At 47.4% G+C, this 26114-nt stretch overlaps 2 protein-coding genes across 4 annotated transcripts in view; one reads left to right on the forward strand and one right to left on the reverse strand.

Moving 5' to 3' along the window:
* Window positions 1-18133, reverse strand: part of CFAP77 (cilia and flagella associated protein 77) — a 429882-nt gene extending 411749 nt beyond the window's left edge. The window contains exon 1 of one of the 2 annotated variants that reach the window (XM_063936766.1): window positions 17811-18133. In XM_063936766.1, coding sequence (XP_063792836.1) covers window positions 17811-17879 — 69 coding nt within the window. In that variant the 5' untranslated portion in view covers window positions 17880-18133. The remainder of the gene's footprint in view (window positions 1-17810) is intronic. The other variant, XM_063936767.1, reaches the window with a different exon arrangement.
* TTF1 (transcription termination factor 1) overlaps window positions 14097-26114 on the forward strand; it is a 154005-nt gene continuing 141987 nt past the window's right edge. Inside the window, exons 1-2 of one of the 2 annotated variants that reach the window (XM_063936765.1) lie at window positions 14097-14531; window positions 18687-18824. In XM_063936765.1, coding sequence (XP_063792835.1) covers window positions 14356-14531; window positions 18687-18824 — 314 coding nt within the window. In that variant the 5' untranslated portion in view covers window positions 14097-14355. Of the gene's footprint in view, window positions 14532-18686; window positions 18825-21008; window positions 21706-26114 lie in introns of those variants that run through there. The other variant, XM_063936764.1, reaches the window with a different exon arrangement.

Here is a 26114-nt window from a genome sequence, read left to right on the forward strand (position 1 = left end):
TATATTTATGTGAAGAGACGTTTCCAGGCTTGACCACACGCCCTGGAAGTTTCTTCCTTGTGTGACCGCTCCCCAGCCTCTCAGGCTGGCATCCGTGGTCACTAGGACCCAGTTCTGTATGCCGAATCTGCGGCCCTCTAACAGATGAGCACTCTGCAACCACCATAGCAGAGAGACCCTTGTCCTTGTCGACAATTTTATCCGCTGATGCATCTGCAGATGCGATCCGGACCATTTGTCTAGCAGATCCCACTGAAAAATTCGTGCATGGAATCTGCCGAATGGAATCGCTTCGTAAGAAGCCACCATTTTTCCCAGGACTCTTGTGCATTGATGCACAGACACTGTCCCTGGTTTTAGGAGGTTCCTGACGAGTTCGGATAACTCCCTGGCTTTCTCCTCCGGAAGAAATACCTTTTTCTGAACAGTGTCCAGAATCATCCCTAGGAACAGCAGACGTGTCGTCGGGATCAGTTGGGATTTTGGAAAATTCAGAATCCACCCGTGCTGTTGGAGCACTACTTGAGTTAGTGCTACTCCGACCTCCAGCTGTTCTCTGGATCTTGCCCTTATCAGGAGATCGTCCAAGTAAGGGATAATTAAGACGCCTTCACTTCGAAGAAGGATCATCATTTCGGCCATTACCTTGGTAAAGACCCTGGGTGCCGTGGACAATCCAAACGGCAGCGTCTGAAACTGATAATGACAGTTTTGTACCACGAACCTGAGGTACCCTTGGTGTGAAGGGCAAATTGGGACATGAAGGTAAGCATCCTTGATGTCCAAGGACACCATAAAATCCCCTTCTTCCAGATTCGCTATCACTGCTCTGAGTGACTCCATCTTGAACTTGAATCTTTGTATGTACAGGTTCAGAGATTTCAGATTTAGAATAGGTCTTACCGAGCCGTCCGGCTTCGGTACCACAATTAGCGTGGAGTAATACCCCTTTCCCTGTTGTAGAAGGGGTACCTTGATTATCACCTGCTGAGAATACAGCTTGTGAATGGCTTCCAATACCGTCGCCCTGTCTGAGGGAGACGTTGGCAAAGCAGATTTTAGGAACCGGCGAGGGGGAGACTTCTCGAATTCCAACCTGTAACCCTGAGATACTACCTGCAGGATCCAGGGGTCCACCTGCGAGTGAGCCCACTGTGCGCTGAAATTCTTGAGGCGACCCCCCACCGCCCCTGAGTCCGCTTGTAAGGTCCCAGCGTCATGCTGAGGCCTTTGCAGAAGCCGGGGAGGACTTCTGCTCCTGGGAAGGGGCTGCTTGCTGCAGTCTCTTACCCTTTCCTTTGCCTCGGGGCAAATATGAATGTCCTTTTGCTCGCTTGTTCTTATAGGAACGAAAGGACTGCGGCTGAAAAGACTGCGTCTTTTTCTGCTGGGAGGGGACTTGAGGTAAAAAGGTGGACTTCCCGGCTGTTGCCGTGGCTACCAAATCCGATAGACCGACCCCAAATAATTCCTCCCCTTTATACGGCAATACTTCCATATGCCGTTTGGAATCCGCATCGCCTGACCACTGTCGTGTCCATAGACTTCTTCTGGCAGATATGGACATCGCACTTACTCTTGATGCAAGAGTGCAGATATCCCTCTGTGCATCTCGCATATAAAGGAATGCATCCTTTAATTGCTCTATAGTCAATAAAATACTGTCCCTATCCAGGGTATCAATATTTTCAGTCAGGGAATCCGACCAAGCCACCCCAGCACTGCACATCCAGGCTGAGGCGATTGCTGGTCGCAGTATAACACCAGTATGTGTGTATATACTTTTTAGAGTATTTTCCAGCCTCCTATCAGCTGGATCCTTGAGGGCGGCCGTATCAGGAGACGGTAACGCCACTTGTTTGGATAAACGTGTGAGCGCCTTGTCCACCCTAGGGGGTGTTTCCCAGCGCGCCCTAACCTCTGGCGGGAAAGGGTATAACGCCAATAACTTCTTTGAAATTAGCAGTTTTTTATCAGGGGTAACCCACGCTTCATCACACACGTCATTCAATTCCTCTGATTCAGGAAAAACTACAGGTAGTTTTTTCAGACCCCACATAATACCCCTTTTTGTGGTACTTGCAGTATCAGAGATATGCAAAGCCTCCTTCATTGCCGTGATCATATAACGTGTGGCCCTACTGGAAAATACGTTCGTTTCTTCACCGTCGACACTAGATTCGGTGTCCGTGTCTGGGTCTGTGTCGACCGACTGAGGCAAAGGGCGTTTTACAGCCCCTGACGGTGTTTGAGACGCCTGTACAGGTACTAACTGGTTTGCCGGTCGTCTCATGTCGTCAACCGACTTTTGCAGCGTGCTGACATTATCACGTAATTCCATAAACAAAGCCATCCATTCCGGTGTCGACTCCCTAGGGGGTGACATCACCATTACCGGCAATTGCTCCGCCTCCACACCAACATCGTCCTCATACATGTCGACACACACGTACCGACACACAGCAGACACACAGGGAATGCTCTGATAGAAGACAGGACCCCACTAGCCCTTTGGGGAGACAGAGGGAGAGTTTGCCAGCACACACCAAAGCGCTATAATTATATAGGAACAACCTTATATAAGTGTTGTTTCCTTATAGCTGCTTAAATATATATAATATCGCCAAAAAATGCCCCCCTCTCTGTTTTTTACCCTGTTTCTGTAGTGCAGTGCAGGGGAGAGCCTGGGAGCCTTCCTAGCAGCGGAGCTGTGTAGGAAAATGGCGCTGTGTGCTGAGGAGATAGGCCCCGCCCCCTATTCCGGCGGGCTCTTCTCCCGGTTTTTCTGAGACCTGGCAGGGGTGAAATACATCCACATAGCCTCATGGACTATATGTGATGTATTCTTTTTAGCCAGAAAGGTATTAACATTGCTGCCCAGGGCGCCCCCCCCAGCGCCCTGCACCCTCAGTGACCGCCGGTGTGAAGTGTGCCTGAGCGCAATGGCGCACAGCTGCAGTGCTGTGCGCTACCTCATGAAGACTGAAAAGCCTTCAGCCGCCGGTTTCTGGACCTCTTCTTACTTCGGCATCTGCAAGGGGGTCGGCGGCGCGGCTCCGGTGACCCATCCAGGCTGTACCTGTGATCGTCCCTCTGGAGCTAGTGTCCAGTAGCCTAAGAAGCAAATCCATCCTGCACGCAGGTGAGTTCACTTCTTCTCCCCTAGGTCCCTCGTTGCAGTGAGCCTGTTGCCAGCAGGACTCACTGAAAATAATAAAACTATCAAACTTTTACTCTAAGCAGCTCTTTATGAGAGCCACCTAGATTGCACCCTTCTCGGACGGGCACAAAAACCTAACTGAGGCTTGGAGGAGGGTCATAGGGGGAGGAGCCAGTACACACCACCTAGTGGTCAAACTTTTAAATTTTGTGCCCTGTCTCCTGCGGAGCCGCTATTCCCCATGGTCCTGACGGAGTCCCCAGCATCCACTAGGACGTCAGAGAAAGGTATTTTTCCAGTCAACGCTGTCAGTGAGTCTCCTGTGGGCCTATTTTCAATGGGGGGCTTGGAGCTGCAGCTCCATCCGCCCCATTGTTAATCCGGCCCTGTGCTCACATCACACCCATACTACACTCACATCACACCCATACTACGCTCACACCACACCCATACTACGCTCACACCACACCCATACTACGCTCACACCACACCCATACTACGCTCACACCGCACCCATACTACGCTCACACCGCACCCATACTACGCTCACACCGCACCTATACTACGCTCACACCGCACCCATACTACGCTCACACCGCACCCATACTACGCTCACATCACCGCTCACACAGCACTCATACTACGCTCACACAGCACCCATACTACGCTCACACCGCACCCATACTACGCTCACACCGCACCCATACTACGCTCACACCGCACCCATACTACGCTCACATCACCGCTCACACAGCACTCATACTACGCTCACACAGCACCCATACTACGCTCACACCGCACCCATACTACGCTCACACCGCACCCATACTACGCTCACACCGCACCCATACTACGCTCACACCGCACCCATACTACGCTCACACCGCACCCATACTACGCTCACACCGCACCCATACTACGCTCACACAGCACCCATACTACGCTCACACCGCACCCATACTACGCTCACACCGCACCCATACTACGCTCACACCGCACCCATACTACGCTCACACCGCACCCATACTACGCTCACACAGCACCCATACTACGCTCACACCGCACCCATACTACGCTCACACCGCACCCATACTACGCTCACACCGCACCCATACTACGCTCACACCGCACCCATACTACGCTCACACCGCACCCATACTACGCTCACACCGCACCCATACTACGCTCACACAGCACCCATACTACGCTCACACAGCACCCATACTACGCTTACACCGCACCCATACTACGCTCACACAGCACCCATACTACGCTCACACCGCACCCATACTACGCTCACACCGCACCCATACTACGCTCACACAGCACCCATACTACGCTCACACAGCACCCATACTACGCTCACACAGCACCCATACTACGCTCACACCGCACCCATACTACGCTCACACCGCACCCATACTACGCTCACACCGCACCCATACTACGCTCACACCGCACCCATACTACGCTCACACCGCACCCATACTACGCTCACACCGCACCCATACTACGCTCACACCGCACCCATACTACGCTCACACCGCACCCATACTACGCTCACACCACACCCATACTACGCTCACATCACACCCATACTACGCTCACATCACCGCTCACACAGCACTCATACTACGCTCACACAGCACCCATACTACGCTCACACCACACCCATACTACGCTCACACCACACCCATACTACGCTCACACCACACCCATACTACGCTCACACCGCACCCATACTACGCTCACACCGCACCCATACTACGCTCACACCGCACCCATACTACGCTCACACAGCACCCATACTACGCTCACACAGCACCCATACTACGCTCACACCGCACCCATACTACGCTCACACCGCACCCATACTACGCTCACACCGCACCCATACTACGCTCACACCGCACCCATACTACGCTCACACCGCACCCATACTACGCTCACACCGCACCCATACTACGCTCACACCGCACCCATACTACGCTCACACCGCACCCATACTACGCTCACACCGCACCCATACTACGCTCACACCGCACCCATACTACGCTCACACCGCACCCATACTACGCTCACACCACACCCATACTACGCTCACATCACACCCATACTACGCTCACACAGCACCCATACTACGCTCACACAGCACCCATACTACGCTCACACCGCACCCATACTACGCTCACACCGCACCCATACTACGCTCACACCGCACCCATACTACGCTCACACAGCACCCATACTACGCTCACACCGCACCCATACTACGCTCACACCGCACCCATACTACGCTCACACCGCACCCATACTACGCTCACACCACACCCATACTACGCTCACATCACACCCATACTACGCTCACATCACCGCTCACACAGCACTCATACTACGCTCACACAGCACCCATACTACGCTCACACCACACCCATACTACGCTCACACCACACCCATACTACGCTCACACCACACCCATACTACGCTCACACCGCACCCATACTACGCTCACACCGCACCCATACTACGCTCACACCGCACCCATACTACGCTCACACAGCACCCATACTACGCTCACACAGCACCCATACTACGCTCACACCGCACCCATACTACGCTCACACCGCACCCATACTACGCTCACACCGCACCCATACTACGCTCACACCGCACCCATACTACGCTCACACCGCACCCATACTACGCTCACACCGCACCCATACTACGCTCACACCGCACCCATACTACGCTCACACCGCACCCATACTACGCTCACACCGCACCCATACTACGCTCACACCGCACCCATACTACGCTCACACCGCACCCATACTACGCTCACACCGCACCCATACTACGCTCACACCACACCCATACTACGCTCACATCACACCCATACTACGCTCACACAGCACCCATACTACGCTCACACCGCACCCATACTACGCTCACACCGCACCCATACTACGCTCACACCGCACCCATACTACGCTCACACAGCACCCATACTACGCTCACACCGCACCCATACTACGCTCACACCGCACCCATACTACGCTCACACCGCACCCATACTACGCTCACACCACACCCATACTACGCTCACATCACACCCATACTACGCTCACATCACCGCTCACACAGCACTCATACTACGCTCACACAGCACCCATACTACGCTCACACCACACCCATACTACGCTCACACCACACCCATACTACGCTCACACAGCACCCATACTACGCTCACACAGCACCCATACTACGCTCACACAGCACCCATACTATGCTCACACCGCACCCATACTACGCTCACACAGCACCCATACTATGCTCACACAGCACCCATACTATGCTCACACAGCACCCATACTATGCTCACACAGCACCCATACTACGCTCACACAGCACCCATACTACGCTCACACAGCACCCATACTACGCTCACACAGCACCCATACTATGCTCACACAGCACCCATACTATACTCACACCGCACCCATACTATGCTCACACCGCACCCATACTATGCTCACACCGCACCCATACTATGCTCACACAGCACCCATACTATGCTCACACAGCACCCATACTATGCTCACACAGCACCCATACTATGCTTACACAGCACCCATACTACGCTCACACAGCACCCATACTATACTCACACAGCACCCATACTATACTCACACCGCACCCATACTATGCTCACACCGCACCCATACTATGCTCACACAGCACCCATACTATGCTCACACAGCACCCATACTATGCTCACACAGCACCCATACTATGCTTACACAGCACCCATACTATGCTTACACAGCACCCATACTATGCTCACACAGCACCCATACTATGCTTACACAGCACCCATACTATGCTCACACAGCACCCATACTATACTCACACAGCACCCATACTATGCTTACACAGCACCCATACTATGCTTACACAGCACCCATACTATGCTCACACAGCACCCATACTATGCTTACACAGCACCCATACTATGCTTACACAGCACCCATACTATGCTTACACAGCACCCATACTATGCTTACACAGCACCCATACTATGCTCACACAGCACCCATACTATGCTTACACAGCACCCATACTATGCTTACACAGCACCCATACTATGCTTACACAGCACCCATACTATGCTTACACAGCACCCATACTATGCTTACACAGCACCCATACTATGCTCACACAGCACCCATACTATGCTTACACAGCACCCATACTATGCTCACACAGCACCCATACTATGCTCACACAGCACCCATACTATGCTCACACAGCACCCATACTATGCTCACACAGCACCCATACTATGCTTACACAGCGACACTCATACTACAGTACACTGTCTTTAAAAGAGAGCTCTTGACAGCTTCACAGGCTGGCTAATGCGATCGCATTACAGTGATGTGAACGCTTCTGCCTAATTGACAGGCAGAGGCGATCGTAGGGTGGTCGGGGGAGGCAACACAGCATTGCAGGGGCGGTGACGCAGCATTGCTTGGCCGTGGTATCGGAAATGGGGGCGGGTTCGGGCGGCCGCATGGCACCACACGTGGCTGCTGCGACAGGAAACATGGCAGCAGCCGACTGCCTTCACAGTCAGGCTGTGGAGGCAGGGGTCTCCTCTTATTTAGAGATATGATCGCAATTGAATTGTAAATTGCATTGATGGCTGCCATTAGCATGCTGGGTGGCCCAGCATGCGAACGCAAGCAGTTGCAGTTTCGCTAAATTAGCTAAAATGCAACTATCCTCGAAATGCTGGGTATTCCTGGGCTTAACAGATAAACACCTCTGGCTCCTTTATAGCACACTGCCCCTTTTGCCACCGTATATATTAGAGCACCCGTAACCCCTGCACGTAGTTGTGTGAGTGGGTAAATAGTGCACGACGAAAGTGCGTTTGATGGTGAAGGGGGCGTAGGCCCTTTAGTGGGTGTGAACAGTGGCTGCAGGGCATGATGTACAGAATGTAGTGGGTGCAGGGGTGACCGCGTATGGGGGATGATGTCTGTGGGTGGAGGAGGGGCGGATGCCGGGAGTGTGTGTGGATAGGAGAGGGGGGCGGGAGGTGGTGTGGGTGGGGGAGGAGCAGGGGACTGGAGGTGGTGGATGGGGTCTGGATGCGATGTAGGTGGGGTAGCGTTGGAGGGGGTGGGGGAGGGGTCGGTGCAAGGCTCTCGTGGATGTGGGAGGGGTTCTGGAAGCGTTGTGGGTGGGTAAGGGGTAGGTGTGCATGCGGGTGGTGTTGGGGATCCGGTGGTGGCGGGTGAGGGGCTGGGGTTCATTGGGTGGGGGAGGTGTAGGGGGTGCAGTGGATGGTCGAGGGGGTCCGTAGGTGGTGTAGGGACAGCCGTGGGTTTGCTGTGGGTGGGATGGAGGTAGGTATCTCCTATATATTAGGACAGATCTGTGACTTTGTGACTCATTGCTAAAGCTGGGTGGAGTCACAATGCTGGGCGGAGTCAAGTTACAGATCTGGCCAAATATATAGGAGAAGCATAGGAGAAAATAGGAGAACACACTGGCCAAATATATAGGAGAGAATAGGAGAACACACTGGCCAAATATATAGGAGAGAATAGGAGAACACACTGGCCAAATATATAGGAGAGAATACGAGAACACACTGGCCAAATATATAGGAGAGAATAGGAGTACACACTGGCCAAATATATAGGAGAGAATAGGAGAACACACTGGCCGAATATATAGGAGAGAATAGGAGTACACACTGGCCAAATATATAGGAGAGAATAGGAGTACACACTGGCCAAATATATAGGAGAGAATAGGAGTACACACTGGCCAAATATATAGGAGAGAATAGGAGAACACACTGGCCAAATATATAGGAGAGAATAGGAGTACACACTGGCCAAATATATAGGAGACTATAGGAGAACACATAACAGTACATTGTAATAACAGTACATACATAGTGAGCGCAGCAAAGGCAGCAGCAGCAGCAGCATGTTAACGCGACATACAAGCACCGCCTCCAGGCGCCAGCCATTGGACACATGCTAAAGGGTGCGCTGTGATTGGCCATCCGTGGGTGTGATGGGATGTAGCTACTGCTGCTGCCCCCGTGGTACAGAGCATCCCCAACTCCCTACATATAGCGGGGACGCGGGGTGAGGGCGGGTACAAAGCGGGGCTCACTGCCAGCGGACGGAGCGCACAGGCATCTTACTGCACTCTCCGGCGCCTGGCACTGTAGTGTGCGTCAGCGTCTCCCTGTGTGAGCGGGGACCCAGGTGCTAGTTGCATTGGCGGCCAATCACAGCGCACTCCTCAGCCATGTGTCCAATAGCTGGTGGCTGGGGGCGGTGCTTGTATGGAGCTTTAACATGTGTCCAATAGCTGACGGCTGGGGGTGGTGCTTATACGGAGCTTTAACCTGCTGCTGCTGTCTCTCCTGCGCTCACTATGTATGTACTGTTATCACCATGTACTGTTAAATGTTCTCCTATTTTCTCCTATATATTTGGCCAGTGTGTACTCCTATTCTCTCCTATATATTTGGGCAGATCTGTGACTTGACTACGCCCAGCATTGTGACTCCGCCCAGCGTTAGCAAATGAATCACAAAGTCATAGATCTGGGCAAATATGTAGGAGATATATTATATATATATATATATATATATATATATATATATATATATACACACAAAGCCAAATCAGCCGGCACTCAGCTTCAGGCAACAGCGTGCCCCGGTGCCTTAATCCTCAAAATGTATGCAATTCCAATGGTGGACAATGAGGCACTCAAGAGGCTGGTTATAAGCAGAAATGCTGTATTGACATAAAGCTTTATGTCAATACAGCATTTCTGCTTATAACCAGCCTCTTGAGTGCCTCATTGTCCACCATTGGAATTGTATATATATATATATATATATATATATATATATATATAAAAATACAGAATGTCAAAGGGAGCTGTATGTGTTGGTTATATGAAATACTTTTCCAGATTATGACCACAAAGTGATAAAAACAATAGATTTATTCACATATTATCTATGCACATTATACTTTTAGTGAACATAGATTATCACATAAAAATCCAATGGTGAATATATTTAAAATACAGATTACAACGACATGATATAATCAGTATATTCCATCCAATAGTGTTTTATACAGGATGTCTGATGTTCTCACAGAAAAACCATACCCGACGCGTTTCGTCCCCAAGGACTTCATCAGGGGTTCATGTCAATCAATATTGGAAGAGTAATGGGGGCAAGAAACTGATTTAGCGGTAATGCTATTCCCACAAGCAATTTCAAGGAATTAAAATCAAAACAATCACGCTGAGTGCATCAGTATTCACCATAGGTCCAGCCCTCATATGAGTGCAAACTGAGTGGTTGTGTTGTTGTATTCCCTATCAGTTACAACCACATTTATAATGTTCCAGCTTTGAATAATGACAGGCTCTCCTGAACAGCAGTATATATATACACACACACACACACACACACACACACAAACATACATAATCAAACATATCTATATATGCAAAAGCCCTCACTCACTCATCACTAATACCCCTTTTCCACTAGCTTTAAAAACACAGGTAAATGCGTGGGGGTGCGCATTTACCCGTGTTTTTTCCTAGTGGAAAAGGGTCCCCCTGCAAATTCCCGGGTAGCTTGCCGGGTTGAACACGTGTTCAAACCGGTAAGATGTGTAGTGTGAACGGGAGCTGCGTCGAGGCGACACGGCTCCCGTTCACAGTGAATTGAAGGGCGGCGCTGGGAGATAATGTGATCTCCCAGCGCCGCCCCTGCCGCGTCAGCAACCCAGCAATATGCCGGGTTGGTGAGCGCTGTGGGAAAGGGGGCTGTAGCACGGGTCACAGCCGTGTCAGGATCCCGGCTGCGACCCATGCTACAGATGGAAAAGGGGTATAATTGTCTTACTTCCCGATATTTTAGGAAGCTGAAAATTAATATAGGTATTCTTCAGGTAGTAAATAGGGAAACTACTTAATTTTCATCTCAATAGATTTCCCAAGTTTTTAACACTCATTTTCATGTGCAAACGTGAAAATCAGAAACTTCCGTGTATAGATTCAATCTTTATTCATTAAACATAAAGAAAAAAAAAAAAAAAAAAAACAGGTTTAAAAAAAAAAAAAAAATTATATTGTTGAACTATTTCCACCCCCCAACCCTGCCTTCTCTATATCTTAAACAGTTTAGAATTTGTACAGGATGAAACTGTCATATACATCAATTGCCATAATGTAGGTGACCTTTAGGACTAAGCTTAGCTGCACTATTGTGACATCACAATTACTGATGACATCACAGTCACGGATGACATTCCGCAGCTACTTAGACAGATGCTGAAGCCCCTGAACTTCACACAGCAGACACATCTTGTGATTGCTGGTTTGTTTTTTCTCTGAGTCCTATTCTTGTCTTTGGACATAACATGGGAACGACTAGGAGAAAGAAAGCTAAAGAGAAAGTACGTAGATACAAAGGCAAGCAGGTGCAGAAGAGAAGGAAACAGAGCAAAAGAGCAAAAAAGCAGGCTGCCAAGAGAAAGGTGAGAAGAAATGCATTGGTTCAACGTATACAGAAAGGCTGGGACCGTTTTTCGGGATTTCTGAAAAAGAAGAAAGATCAGTTCCTACATTTATGTAGCAGATTTCCCAGATTTTGGCACAGGAGAAACATGGACATTGCTCAAGATCCAGGGGAAGGATGCAGCCATTGGGCAGGCCAACTAGACATCCGACCGGATCAGCAAATTGCACAAGAGAGTGGCACTTTACCCACCAGCCACAACAGCATAGCCACTGTCCCCTTAACAGTGGAAAAATTTACTTTTCACTCGTTACTTGGAAAGGGAGGTTTTGGCAAAGTGATGCTCGCGACAGATGCTATTCGTAATGAAAGAGTGGCAGTTAAGATCTTAAAGAAGAGAGCATTACTACAAGCCATAAAGAAGAGACCATCAATAGATCCTCAGGACATTTTGGTTGAGAGTCAGGTCCTTCAGTTGGCAAATGAAAGCAATTTTCTAATCCATGGAAATGCAGCCTTCCACACAGAGAACTATCTATACTGTGTAATGGAACTGGCTGATGGAGGAGACTTAGCCCATTTTTGGGATGAGAACTTGCTGGACCTAACCACACTAAAGTTTATAGCGGCAGAACTGGTCTGTGGCTTGCAGTTCATGCATTCCAGAGGAATAATACACAGAGACCTAAAATTGGGTAACGTTTTGCTTACCAAAGAAGGACATGTGAAGATCACAGACTTTGGTCTCTCCCTACTGAATGCATATGGAGAAACAAATGCCACAGTACTTGGTGGGACACCTGCCTATGCGGCTCCAGAAATTATAACTCGCCAGCCATACAGTGCCGCTGTAGACTGGTTCGCATTTGGTGTTATGCTATATTTACTCACCCTACGAAAGTACCCTTTTACCGGAGAGAATCGTGCAGAGATATTCCTAAACATCCTGACACAAAAACCAACATACTCGGGGCTTGATGATCGTGTAACAGAGGACTTTATATCCAAACTTCTGTTAAAGAACCAGTCCCGCCGGCTTGGGGTAAAGGGCAATGTGCGAAAACACCGCTTCTTCTCTTCAATTAACTGGAAGAAGATAGAAACTGGAAAAGCAGCATCCCCAGTAAAACTGCTCAAGAACTCCACGGATGCAGATGAAAAACAACAAATTCCTGTGCCCAACAGTGAAGCATTCAAAGAGCCAATTGCTGCCAAGAACCAAAGCATTTTTAATAACATTCAATTTGTTGGCCCTAAATGGAGTGAAACATATCATAATGTGCCAATGGAAGAAGATCCTATCTCACCAGAGGATTATGGCCTGCTTGAAGCCTGCCTCGAACTCTGCTAACACCTTGGAGATGCACAGCTCTGTCACCTGCTTCGTCTACCATCCGCCACCTGCTTGCCGCGTCCTCGGCTGAGGACGCACTGAGAGATGGGGATTAGGGCTACTGGCGACACCCCAAGTAAAAAAAAAACGACATTAGGCAGCCACCTCATGGGTGTGTTGGAAGAGCTGCTAAGCTGATAATTACTTTTTAAAATGTTGACAGTTACATTCAACTCATTGATAACTTAAGTACTTGAAAATATAAACCCAGGCAACGCCGGGTACTTCAGCTAGTAAATAAATAAAACAAGAGGCATAAAATTAGGCAAAATATATCCATACTAATATATATATTATGCAATGTGACGATAGGCAACTAAGTAACAAACACAAAGGATAAGTGAAAAAATTAACTGACGAATACATGTCATCTAATTAACGGAATCGTTTTGCTGCCTTTTAGCAGTGTAAAACCCCTTTCACACTGCCAATGCCGGATCCCACCCGGGAATTGGAAACGAGTCCTTCCCGGGTGGGATCCAGCATTGGCCTCTGCTACAGGCTTCCCCGACCCGGCAATATGCCGGGCAGGTTGCCATAGCAGTGGGGGGCGGAGCTGGCGGCGGGGGGCGTAGGTGGCGCTGGGAGATGAATTCATCTCCACACCGCCTCTCCCTGCTGTAGTAAACGGGTCCCGGGACTCATCGACCCGGGAGCCAGTTTACGCAGCCACTGACCCGGTATTCAACCCGGGTACAACCAGGCCCGGCGCTACCCGCTCAGCAAAGTCCTGCAACGCAGGGAGGCGCCGACTTGGACAGGCGCTCTCCCTGCTGTGCCACCCTGATGCTGTACATGATTGCTTTTTCTGGCTGCCGCTGCGCCTGTCATTCTTCATTAGAGGCAGAGCCGCAGCGACACCATCAGCATAAAACGCAGGTCATGAGGTCATCAGCATAGACAGAGGTGGCCCGCCCACTGATGTTTCCGGCAGCCAGCAGCAGGGGACAGCGGCTATCGGACCACAGACACTGTGCACTGAGCATAGGCGACACACTGCCCAGAGTGACGCCGCTCTCACAGACCCCTATCATTAACGTGCTGTAGGCAGGTTATGATGGGGCTGACAGGTTGTGTTCTGTGTGTGATGTACCATTCCCCCCACCCCCCCATGTCAGTCACACTGTCCAGTCCGTTCTTACCATGGCCACGCCCTTCCCCTGAGGCTCCGCCCCTTCCCTCACGATGCCCCACCCCTTTCAAATGTTAACCTAACCTATGTTTAGCTTTAGCCTCTTCACCCGGAGGACCCGCCCCCTTCCCCACCTTTACCATATCACACTGATCCCGGACCCTGTCCTCCCCAAGTTCCTTCCTCCTCCTCACCTCTGCCCAGAGGCTGTTTCCATCCTTCTGAGCTCACTCACAAACAAAAGAGCTTTCTCCCAGCTGAGGTAAGTGTATGGGGTCGGGGGGTGTCAATTAGTGTAACTTGTAGTTGGATTGTGGGGTGTATGGGTATTATGATGGTATTTTAGTATTATTTATCATGAATGTATACATTAAAGTTTCTATTTATAGGTTTTAGGGTGTAGTTAGAACTGTGCTACCCACTCAGCAGAGTATACAAAGTGGGGAGGCGCTGAGCCGGAGATGCGATCTCCCTGCTCTGCTGCAGTTTTCTGTTGTTGCTGCCGGCTGCCATTGCACCTGTCAAACTATGTGACAGCAACGTCGCCGGCAGCGTGAGCGGCTCTTCTAGTGTCAGCTCCCTCCCTCCCTCCTGTCTCCACCCCGCTACCTGCACTGCATGATGGCAGAGAGAAGCGGCTCTTCTAACGTCAGCTAACACCCTCCATCCTCTCTCCTCCCCCTTCTACCTGCACCTGTATGATAGTTGCCGTGCTGGCAGCTTGCAGCATCAGCTTCCTACCTCCCTCCTCTCTCCTCCCTCTTCTACCCGCTACCTGCATCTGTATGATAGGTGCTGTGCTGGCAGCTTGCAGCATCAGCTATCTCCTTCTCTTTCCTCCCCTTCCTCCCAACTTCTGCATCTGTATGATGGCAGCGGCGCTAGTAGCATGAAGTGGCTCTTTGGTCACCAGTCCACCTGACACTGCTCTTCCGTGTAATGCAGGGCATACATGCTACAATTATTAGATCATTGCAACATGTGGCCGATCAACCCGAAAATATTGATCGGTTGAGCATGCCGGATCATCCAGCATGTCCCTCTGACATCGGCCGATCAAATGACATTTCCCCTGTTCCTTCACATGGGAAGGATCGAGAAAGTCTCCTCCCCGGGGACAGAGTGCAGATATCATGTGACATACACTGTGTGAGATCTCACAGTGTATGTTCCGGATATCGTCAGGGTCAGAAAAAAAATGCCTGTCGGTTTGACAGACATTTTATCTGCCCATGTATGCCCAACATAAGTACTGCATTCCCCCCTCTCTCCCCTCCCAAATAAGGGGCACTACTGCTGTGGACATTATGTGTGGCACTACTACTGTAGGCAGTATGTGTGGCACTACTGCTGTGGGAGTTGTGTAAGGGGCACTACTACTGTGGGTATTATTTATAGCAGTATTACTGTGGGCATTATGTGTAAGAGGCACTACTACTGTGGACATTAAGTGTATAAGGACACTACTGTGGTCATTGTGTATATGGGGTACTACTGTGTAGCGTGACGTGTATAAGGGGTACTGCTCTGCAGCGTAACGTAACTGTATGTTGTAACATGAATAGGGGACTTTACTATGTGGTGTAATATGAATTAGGGGCACTATGTTTGGTATAATGTGAATAAGATTGTGTTACTGTGTGGTATAATATTAATTGGGGGTACTGTTGCGTGGCCATGTCCCTTCCCTGTGAAATCACACTCCTTTTCTGCGCCTCCGATATGCGCTGTCCCCTTTATTATGTATCAGAGGGAGGGCGCAAATGTATTTTTTGCAGGGGGGCGCCGAACACCGTAGCACCGGCCCTGGGTACAACACTGCTTTATTCCCGGGTTGAAATGCCGAGTCAGGCGACCCGCGATTTCGGCTATGCCCCTTTCACACCGCACGCCGACCCATGTCGACCCGGCAATATGCCGGGTCGATACCGGGTTATTTGTGCGGTGTGAAAGGGGTATAATTGATATAGTATAGTGGTTAGTATCCCTGTCTTGCAGTCACTGGGTTTGACATTGAACCTGACCAGGCTGCCATCTGCATTGACCTGGTATGTTTTTCCCGTGTCCTTGTGAGTTTCCTGACACATTCCAAAAACATACCGATGTTATAGGGGCATTGTCCCTAGAATTTTTATTTATACTAATATAACGGCAACATATTACGCATCACTGTTGGTACAATATTAATACAGAGAAACAAAAAATATTTTCTTACATAAGTCTACAACAGAAAATGAAATAAAAACTATAGCTGGGTACACACCTGGATGACGGATCGGCCATTCAGCTAATCTGCCAACCTATCTGATTGGTAAATGCATACACACTTTCCAATCGTCCGCCCGATGTCACAACTGGGCGGGTTTTTAAATGTGCCTGCCCAGTTGAGATGTCAAGCACTGGCAGTCCCTGCAGCAAGTGTTCGACCGTCCATACACACAGCCAGATGCACCGCTATATTTGTAGTAGATATATCGACCATCGTCTGTGCTGCAGGTCCGACATGATATGTCTGTGAACGATATAATTCACAGACATATCGGGGATACACACGGGCTTGCGATTATATATATCGGCCATTCAATCGATTGAACGGCCGATATATTGATCAGTGTGTACTCAGCTTAAGTGGCATGGTTTAATCAACAAATAGGAGTATCGAGCCCAAAATATTTATTCCCAAGTCTAGATAAAATTCCAACTTTATTTTCCTACTTATTTTACAAATATTATTATGATTTTTTATTTAGAAATCACCAGTATATTCTAATTAACGATACAAAAAACCATCATAAAATTATATGAAACAAAAAGTGAGAACATCCTGACCAAAATTAGGGTACACAATAAGAAGACAAGACTCCTAAACATCTCTTCTATATTATCAAATGTATCACTTTTTTGCACCATATATTATCAAACTATTTTACAGCGATTACAATGTGAAAGGAAACCTCAAGATTGACGGTCCTGATTTATAACCATAGCAGAACAACTTTCAGAAATATACTAATAATTTGTAGACTCTGGAAGGTCTGTCTAGGACCAGATCGAAGGGGTGAGGGCGTGATGTGACAAATGCTGCAGAACCCTATTGGCGCCACATAAAGTACTTTATATCATGGACGGTAAGCATTACTGCCTCACAGCACTAAGGTCCTGGGTTTGATTCCCACCATGGCCCTGTGTGGAGTTTGTATATTCTCTCTGTGCTTGGGTGGGTTTCCTCCGGGTACTCCAGTTCCTCCCACAATCTAAAAATATACTGGAAGGTTAAGTGGCTCCCAACAAAATTAACCCAAGTGTGAATGTGCGCATATACACATTCCCTGTAAAGCGCTGCAAAATATGTGTGCACCATAGAAGTAACTGATAAGATTTATATATATATATATATATATATATATATATATATATATATATATATATATATATAATGTGCGCTAAGACATTTCAGTTGCCTTACGTTGTGGGTCTGAGGAATGTAACCCATATTCATATAATGCTGGCATTATTTTGTCCATGGTTGTATATAGCTTACCTTTTGTAGAAGCTGGTTATTCTGCATAGAGTCTCTCACCACTCCAAACCTCTCATTCTCCATTGCCATGGTGCCAGGAGCTGTTGGCCTCTGTGCTGCACTGAAACCCCAAGCAGGATCTGCCTCTGCCAGGTAGGTGCCCCGGCCTGTGCTGCACTGACACCCCAGGGAAGATATGCCTCTGCTAGGTAGGCGTCCCCTCTCTCTGCCTCCAGGCAACCGACTTTCTCCAACTAATCAGCGGATCAGCCCACAACAGCCCCCTGGGGAGACCACCATGCAAAGTATATGCTCTTGTTCCCTTCACCTGGCACACAGGCCCCAGTATTGGGGTATGAGCACATTCAATTACACAAGCTACCGCTATGGTATATTTTGCAAAGTTTAAGCCCCCAGGCAGCATTACAGAGATAATCTCCCCCCATTCCAGCAGATGGATCGTCCCGTTGTCATGGCGATAGGACGCTAACAGGAAGAACCTGAAATATGGAATCACGTGTAGATTATGTACTTTTCTGGCATCCAAACAGCACTAACTCCTGTGCATACAAGGTTGTTAGGCATAGCACACTATTAGAGGTGCATTCATTGCTAATGCGCTCTCTCTCTCTCTCTCTCTCTCTCTCTCTCTCTCTCTCTCTCTCTCTCTCTCTCTCTCTCTCTCCCTCTCACACCACATTTCAAAGCCAAATGCAGCAATTGTAATGTCACTCTTCTAAGGAAAAAAACATAGCCTACAAACCAATCACCACCTAAATTGTTGGTAGCTGTTGGAGGCTAGAAAACGAAAGTTACTGTATTATCTATCTGTCTCTTGTATAGTTTGCCAATATCAGTAAATACCCTTTTTTTTTTTCTTTTTTTTTTCAAATGTAGAATTTATTTGTTTACAATAAAGTTTATTGAAAAAGAAAAGTCTCCGCGGCATCTAGTAGTTACTATAGGAACGGGGCAACCTTTCCCCTCGCTGATGATGACTTCCGCCCACAGTCTGAGTCTGAGCTGGGAAAGGAGGTCAGTATCTTGTGTGGGCACATCTCTGTGTAATGTTGTTTATGTTATTCCTAATAATCTGTGTGGCACCTCTGCCTCCTTCCCCCCACATACACACATACACACACACACATTGCCCCTAGTGCTGGCGTGTCCCGGGGAGCCTGCTCACGTCGGCAGATGTGCAGCAGACCGGCCTGTCCATGGTCTCTGTGGCTTCACCTGCTGTACCATGTATATGTCTCATTGCTAGGTTAGTAGATGTACAACCTGTCAATTGTTAGAAGAAGACAAATACATACGGTAACTTGTTATTTTTAAGTACAGTTACAGCCATACTAGGACATAAAGTTACTCTGACATTAGAGCAGTGGTTGTCATACTTCCTTCCACAGCCTCACATAAGGTGGGATGTATCAAACCTTCAAGAGCAATAATGTGTGTATGTGTATCTATCTATCTATCTATCTATCTGTCTGTCTGTCTGTCTGTCTGTCTGTCTATCTATCTATCTATCTATCTATCTATCTATCTGTATGTGTATATATATATATATATATATATATGTATGTATATATATATATATATATATGTATGTATATATATATATATATATATATATATGTGTATGTATATATATATATATATATATATATATATATATATATATATATATATATCCTTCATAAGGGCATAATGCAAAAAAAAAATAGTTTTTATGTCCAAATAAAATCAATGAATTGCCACTCCAGTAAATACAATTCTCATACGAAACAAATCCCGGTAAAGCTGTGGCACGCGCCAGTTTATCGGAGCTAATTAGTTAGCACACCCAGCTATAATTTTACATTCGACAGTCAGTGCGAGTAATTGAATATCCCCCTCAGTCTGGTACATCAGTGCAGTACATTTTAAAACACATTTTTTTCTGGTGCCCCTTTCTGAGTAGGGGCTTCTACTGTACATCACTGTAGCTCAGATCTTAACTTTCCCAGTGCTGCAGTGTAAAACCCCTAATAGCTGTAAACATCAGTGGCGCACCCACGGGGGGGGGGGGGGGGGGTTCCGAGCACCCAGAAACCCCCCTCCACCAAAAAAATAATAATCTCTTGCTGCATGAGTATTATTAGTGGCTGTCTAGCATCCTCTGCAGCCTGCTTTCTTCCTGGTGGCACTTGTAAGTGCTTAATAAAAGTTTACTTTATTTTAATTATATTACATATATATCCATGTGCTATTTGTGCATACATATATATACACATGTATATACATACATATAAACACACACACACATGACATATATATACATACGTATATATACGTGTACTGTATGTGTGTATATATATATATATATATATATATATATATATGCATGTTTAATATGCTATGTGTATATGTAAATAAATATATACATAGGTAATATGCTATGTGTATATGTAAATAAATATATACATAGGTGTGTGTATGTGTGTGTGTGTATATATATATATATATATATATATATATATATATATATACATACACAGACACACTAGTTTTACGGACCCAGCATATACTGGGTCAACTCAGTCCCCACCCCCGTGCTTGGCTCCACCCAGTTCTGGAACCCCCCCCCCATGCAAATCCTGCGTTTGCCACTGAACATGGCTAAATTCTTGGCAGGGGACTTAACCACTGCAGTGCCGAGTATTAGTCTCATAGTACTGTAGTATTATTTAACACTGGATATTCAGTAGTATGTAATCTAGTCCCTGCTCTGGGTCTTAACTATCGCTGTGCATCAAAAACATAGCTGTTCATATTGTAACATGTAGGCGGTATATTTTGCCAATGTTCACCCGTCACTGGTTTATTCCTTACAGTACTGCGTCTGCTATTTTAGCCACAATGAGCAGGCGCTGGGCACAGTTCAGCTTTTCTGCACTCCATTTCCCTAAAAAGCAAGGTTTATGCATTTTTATGGGCGGTACGATGTCTAATGAGTCTGCTAGCCAGAAACCATATTTAAGTTTTTAGAAGTTGTTGAGTCTCCGCTATTCTTTTTGGCGACAGGGTAAGAAGACACAGTAAAACCGCGGTTGGCATACAGCAGCATAGTATCACCCTCTAGGAATGAGAGGTTCAGATCACACTGTAGGAGTGTTTGATGAGAGGTGACCAGGAAAATACCTGAGTTTTGCAATAAGACTTTTTTCATCTTTCTAGGGAACATGTCATTAGACAAATACACTGACATAGAAGATCATCAGACTTCAAGTAAGAAGAAGAAAAAGCAGAAGCCTTCACAGCAAGTTGACGAGAGCCTGGAAGATGACATGTTGGCCTCTGAAGGCCTTAGAGAGGAAACTAATAAAAGGAGAAAGTCTCATAAAAGCAGAAAATCCAGTGTAAGCTATGACAGTATTGATGATTCTGAGGACGTCTCCGTTACTCAACATAAAACACATGTAGAAGGCACTCGGAGACAGAAGAAAAAGAAGAAACATATGAGAGATGGTGACAGAGCTCAGTTGGAAGATCTTTTGGCTTCTGATGACCACAGTACAGTAAGTATAGAGGATGACAGTCTGCAGACTGCTGAACTCACCAGTGAGTGTGAAGACCGGGCTGGAAAATCTGCAAAGAAGAAAAAGAAGAGGTACTTACATACATCCATGGAGGACACTTCTACAAGCTTGCCTGAAACTGATGACGGCACCGAAACGCTGGCAAATAAATTTCTAAAGAGAAAAAAATCTGGAAGAAGCAGAGACCTAATAGATGATTATGAGGAGTCTCCCCAGGTGGAGCAATCTGATACCTCAGCTCTTGGGGCAAATTCCAAAACAAAAAAGAAAAGGTGTAGGTCCCATTGTAACGCTTCCCCTGAAACGGACCAGTGTGGGAATACAGATCATAATGAGTAAGTTATATAAAAAGGAGCTGGTCATATGATGGTAAAATCGTTACAGCTGTACAAACAATGTCTATAAGTGATGGAGGCAGCTATTTCACAAGCTTCTTATTTTTATTTATGTAATCTTTAAATGTTTCATGATTGAAACTGCATCAATAGTAAGTTCATTCAGAGTCTCCTGAAGCTTTGCATGAGGTCGCTTCTAGCATTTTGTGTGTGTGTGTGTGTGTGTGTGTGTGTGTGTGTGTGTGTGTGTGTGAAAGTGCAAGTTTCTAGGTTGCAACAATGCGAACGCACGTAAGAGAAGCTTTTTGTGGGTTTGTCATATTTGTGTTCTTAGATGTGCATTATGTGCTGAGACTTGCCTATGCACCAAATACAGAAGGATCTCCTGCACCTACTATGGGGTATGGGTAAGTACCCCATGATAGTGATGATGACTGTTAATACATACAGCAGCAGACTGGTACATTGGCAAATATGAGTACATTTTCTTGGTGCTTTCTCTAGGGCACATTCCTAGATCTCCGGGAAAATGGCTCCTGCACCATTTTCTCAGTGGTTTATGCGGAGTCGACGGATATGAAGATTAGTCTATGGGTGCTGTGTGGGCGTCCCTACACCCTTCATAGCTACGTCCATGTGCATGAGGGAATCCCATTTGGTTTGGGGTCAGAAGTTTAGGCGTCTGCAATCATGAGGCTATCCTTTTAGTTTAGAGTCCTGGTAAAAAAAAGCGTGGTAGACCTGTAGGAGGAAATCAGTGTAACGTGTTGGGTTTTGGGAGGAGAATAATCTGAGGTTCTGGAATGTTCTCATGGAAATGTTTCCTTGGTTTTTGTCAAAACTCTCCAGTTCTCTCATCTCTGTAGAATCTAATATTTATTAATTCTCCTTTGTGCCTCTTGCTGTAGGTTAGCTTCTGAGATGTATTTATTTTTCATATAAATGTGGTAATTGCTATCACTCATATTGTTCAAATAAGTTTGATAGCAGTCTCTTTGCCTATTATGTGGTGTGTGCAGTTTTATGCTATGTGCTTCATCTTTGGTTAAGTAATATACAGTGGGGCTAATTCACCGTGCAGATTTGGTCCTGCGTCATGGGCCACAATGCACCAAAAGCTGCACCACGATTTCCGTGCTACTGACATCTGTGGGTGGCAACAGGGAACATTCCAGAAAATGGGGGCATGTCGGACCCATTTTCTGGGCATGCCGAAGCCAGTAGCTATGTCCTTGGACACCGTTACACTGGCCCCCTACAGCATAGTTTTTCCGGACACCCTAAGTAACCGGAAAGCTACTCAGATGTCTGATGGCTCGGGCCATGCAGTTAATCCAATGTTGTGTCTGTGAAAGCAGCAGCCGCCGCCAGGAGGTGTCTTTTTACTTAAGACGCCTCCTGCGGCTTTTCCATATTTTAGCACAGCCACTGTGTACAAAGCCGCAGTGCCACCTCTGAATCAGCCCCAATGTCCCCACCATCATCACTGCCTCCCAGAATAAAACAGAGTTATCCCAGAGTTATATATTGCCGTCCACATATTCCAACCATTTCTGTTTCAGATATGCTTAGAAGTCATAATTTTGAGAGAGAGAAAAGCAAAAGTGCCAAAGGCAGCTTTTGTTAATTGGCGTGCCCAAGGTTAAGTAAACAGATATAAGGTTATGGTCGGAAATTATAATACCCTAGAAAAAAAAGCCTTTGTAGTTAAAATATAATCAATTCTGGTGAATACGTTATGGGCATATGAATGAAAAGTATATTCTTTGCTGTTTTAATTATTTCAGTCTCCGAGGAACAGTCAAGTTGTGGTGAGCTTGTAGTAATGTAAGACTGTCCCTTGCTTAAGAGAGGGTTAGGAAGTGTAGGGATAGATTTGTCTAACCTTGGATCACTTGTTAAATTTAATTTTCCACCTATTACATTTTGCATGAGTAGGTTGCCTCGTAGAAGGTGTACGAGGGGTGATTTGTACCCGTGTTAGGCAAGAGAAACATTTTTTTGGGGGGGGAATTTTTATTTATTTTTCAACATAGTCCCCTTTTAGCTCGATACACTTGGCCTAACGATATTCCAACTTTTTCAAGCCCTCCAAAAAATAGGATTTGATGAAATCTGCGAAATAGCCTTCAGTTTTGGCGATGACCTCCTCGTTCGATGCGAATCTCTTTCTGGCGAGCCATTTTTTTCATGCTTGCAAACAGGAAGAAGTCACAGGAGGCCAAATCTGGAAAATACTGTGGATGCGGCAGCAATTCGTAGCCCAATTCCACCAATTTCGCTGTGGCGATGTGGGACGAGTGTGCCGGCGCATTGTCGTGGTGGAATAGCACTTTTTTTTTCGCCAAGTGGGGCCGTTTTCTCTTCAATGCGTCATTGAATCTGCCCAATAATTGAGCGTAATACTGCCCTGTGATTGTTCTTCCCTTTTCCAAATAGTCGATGAAGATTATGCCTTTCGAATCCCAGAAAACGGTGGCCATGACCTTTGCGGCCGATGGAACTATCTTCGCTTTCTTTGGTGCACGTTCGCCGGGTAAAGTCCACTGTTTTGACTGTTCCTTCATATCTGGCGTGTCTTGATGGATCCATGTTTCATCAACAGTCCCAAAACGGCGCAGAAACTCCTTCAGCTTAAACAGGTCCAAACACTGCTTCGAAATGGTCATTCGATTCCGCTTGTTGTCCACAGTGAGCAAACGCAGCACCCATCTTGCCGATAGCTTTGTCCCGCCCAAATGTTCATGTAGGATATTTTGCACACGTTCAAATGAGATGCCTGCAATCTCAACAATCTGTCTGATCTTCACTCGCCGGTCTGCCAATACGATATCATGGATTTTGTTGACCATTTCATCCGTAGTAACCCAGTTGGGCGACCCGGACGCTCTTGATCGAGGACGGATGTACGACCATGCTTGAATTAATTGAACCAATATCTGATGATTGTCATCGAAGGTGAAGGGTTCCCATAAACTGCTTCCAACTTTTCTTTGATTTCCTCACACGTCTTCCCATCCAAAAATAAGAATCTAATCACCGATCGGTACTGCACTTTCTCCATAGTTAGAAAAAATTCAAGCTTGTTCACTTCCAGCAGCTACCAAAACAAAAGTACACAATAAAATTATCTGAAATTCAGACAGTCTTTGATTGACAGATGACACTAAACGATGATATACATGATAACGATGATATGGCGCAATCTGTTTTCAAACACGGGTACTTATCAATATACCCATAATGTGCAAAGCAGTACAACCAGAAATAGGTCATCCCCAGAGCCACTACTGGTGCCGTGCGGTGCGCCTGACGTCATCGCGCCCCACACTGCATTATGGGAGCGGCCCTAGATGCTAGAGGTCATAATTGACCTCTAGTGTCTTGTGCGGTGCTATGGGAGAGACGTCATGACGTCTCTCCCAAAGATCCGAGGAGCGGCGCCAGCCGCCAGAGACGGAGGACAGCAGCGGTCGGGAAGCAGGAGCGGGGATGGTATTTGGTTTTTTTGGGGGGGGTAAGCGGCGCTACTAGGGGCATAAATACTGGGGGCACAGGTACAGGGGGCACAGCTACAGGGGGCATAACTGACCACGCCCCTTCCCTATGAAGCCACGCCCCTATTTTTTGGCACGCGCACTAACTCTGTTTTACCTGGTGGGGGTGGGGGGGGGGGCAAAGAAAACTTTCGCCCTGGACGCCACAAGGTCTAGAACTGACCCTGGCCATCCCCTTCTAATGGTCTTACATTTGAAATGATGCAAGGATCCTATAAGGCAAGAGAGTCCGTTGCCGCCAGACTCTAGCCCTGAAGAGGGCACCTGGCTCCTCCATTGTCCCCCGACTGTTCACCCAGCGGAGGCGGATCGCCAATCAGCATCATCACAGTGCTCTCCCTGCTCTGCTCAGTCGAGTTTGCTGTACCATAAACTGACTGAGAAGACAGAGTGCAGTGACTCAGCGAGGAAGGTGACGCGCTGTCACTGCCTGTGAGGAGGGAGTCTGAGAGCAGAACAACAGGAAGCAGTGACTAGTGGCAGTCCAATAAGCGATGTGACCACCAAAAAAGGAGGGGGGGGCAAGGAGTTGTGACCTCACTCACATAGAGGAAATGTGGGCATGGCTCCTACAGGGGGAAAGGGAGACATAGGGGCTTTGAGAAAGGGGAACATGGCTCTCACAGAAGGAAAGTGGGGATATCACGCAGAGCAGGGAGGGGGGGCATGGCTCACACTGGGGGGGAAGGGGGACAAGACTCCCACAGGGGAAGGGGAGCAGGGCTCACACGGGGAAGAGGGATAGGGGGATATCGCTCACACTGGGGGATAGGGGGATATCACGCACACACAGGGGAAGGCGGGAGCAACAAGACTCACACGGGGGGATAGGGGGTTATCGCTCACACACAG

The sequence above is a fragment of the Pseudophryne corroboree genome, chromosome 8 (genome assembly GCF_028390025.1).
Source record: "Pseudophryne corroboree isolate aPseCor3 chromosome 8, aPseCor3.hap2, whole genome shotgun sequence".
NCBI lineage: Eukaryota > Metazoa > Chordata > Amphibia > Anura > Myobatrachidae > Pseudophryne > Pseudophryne corroboree.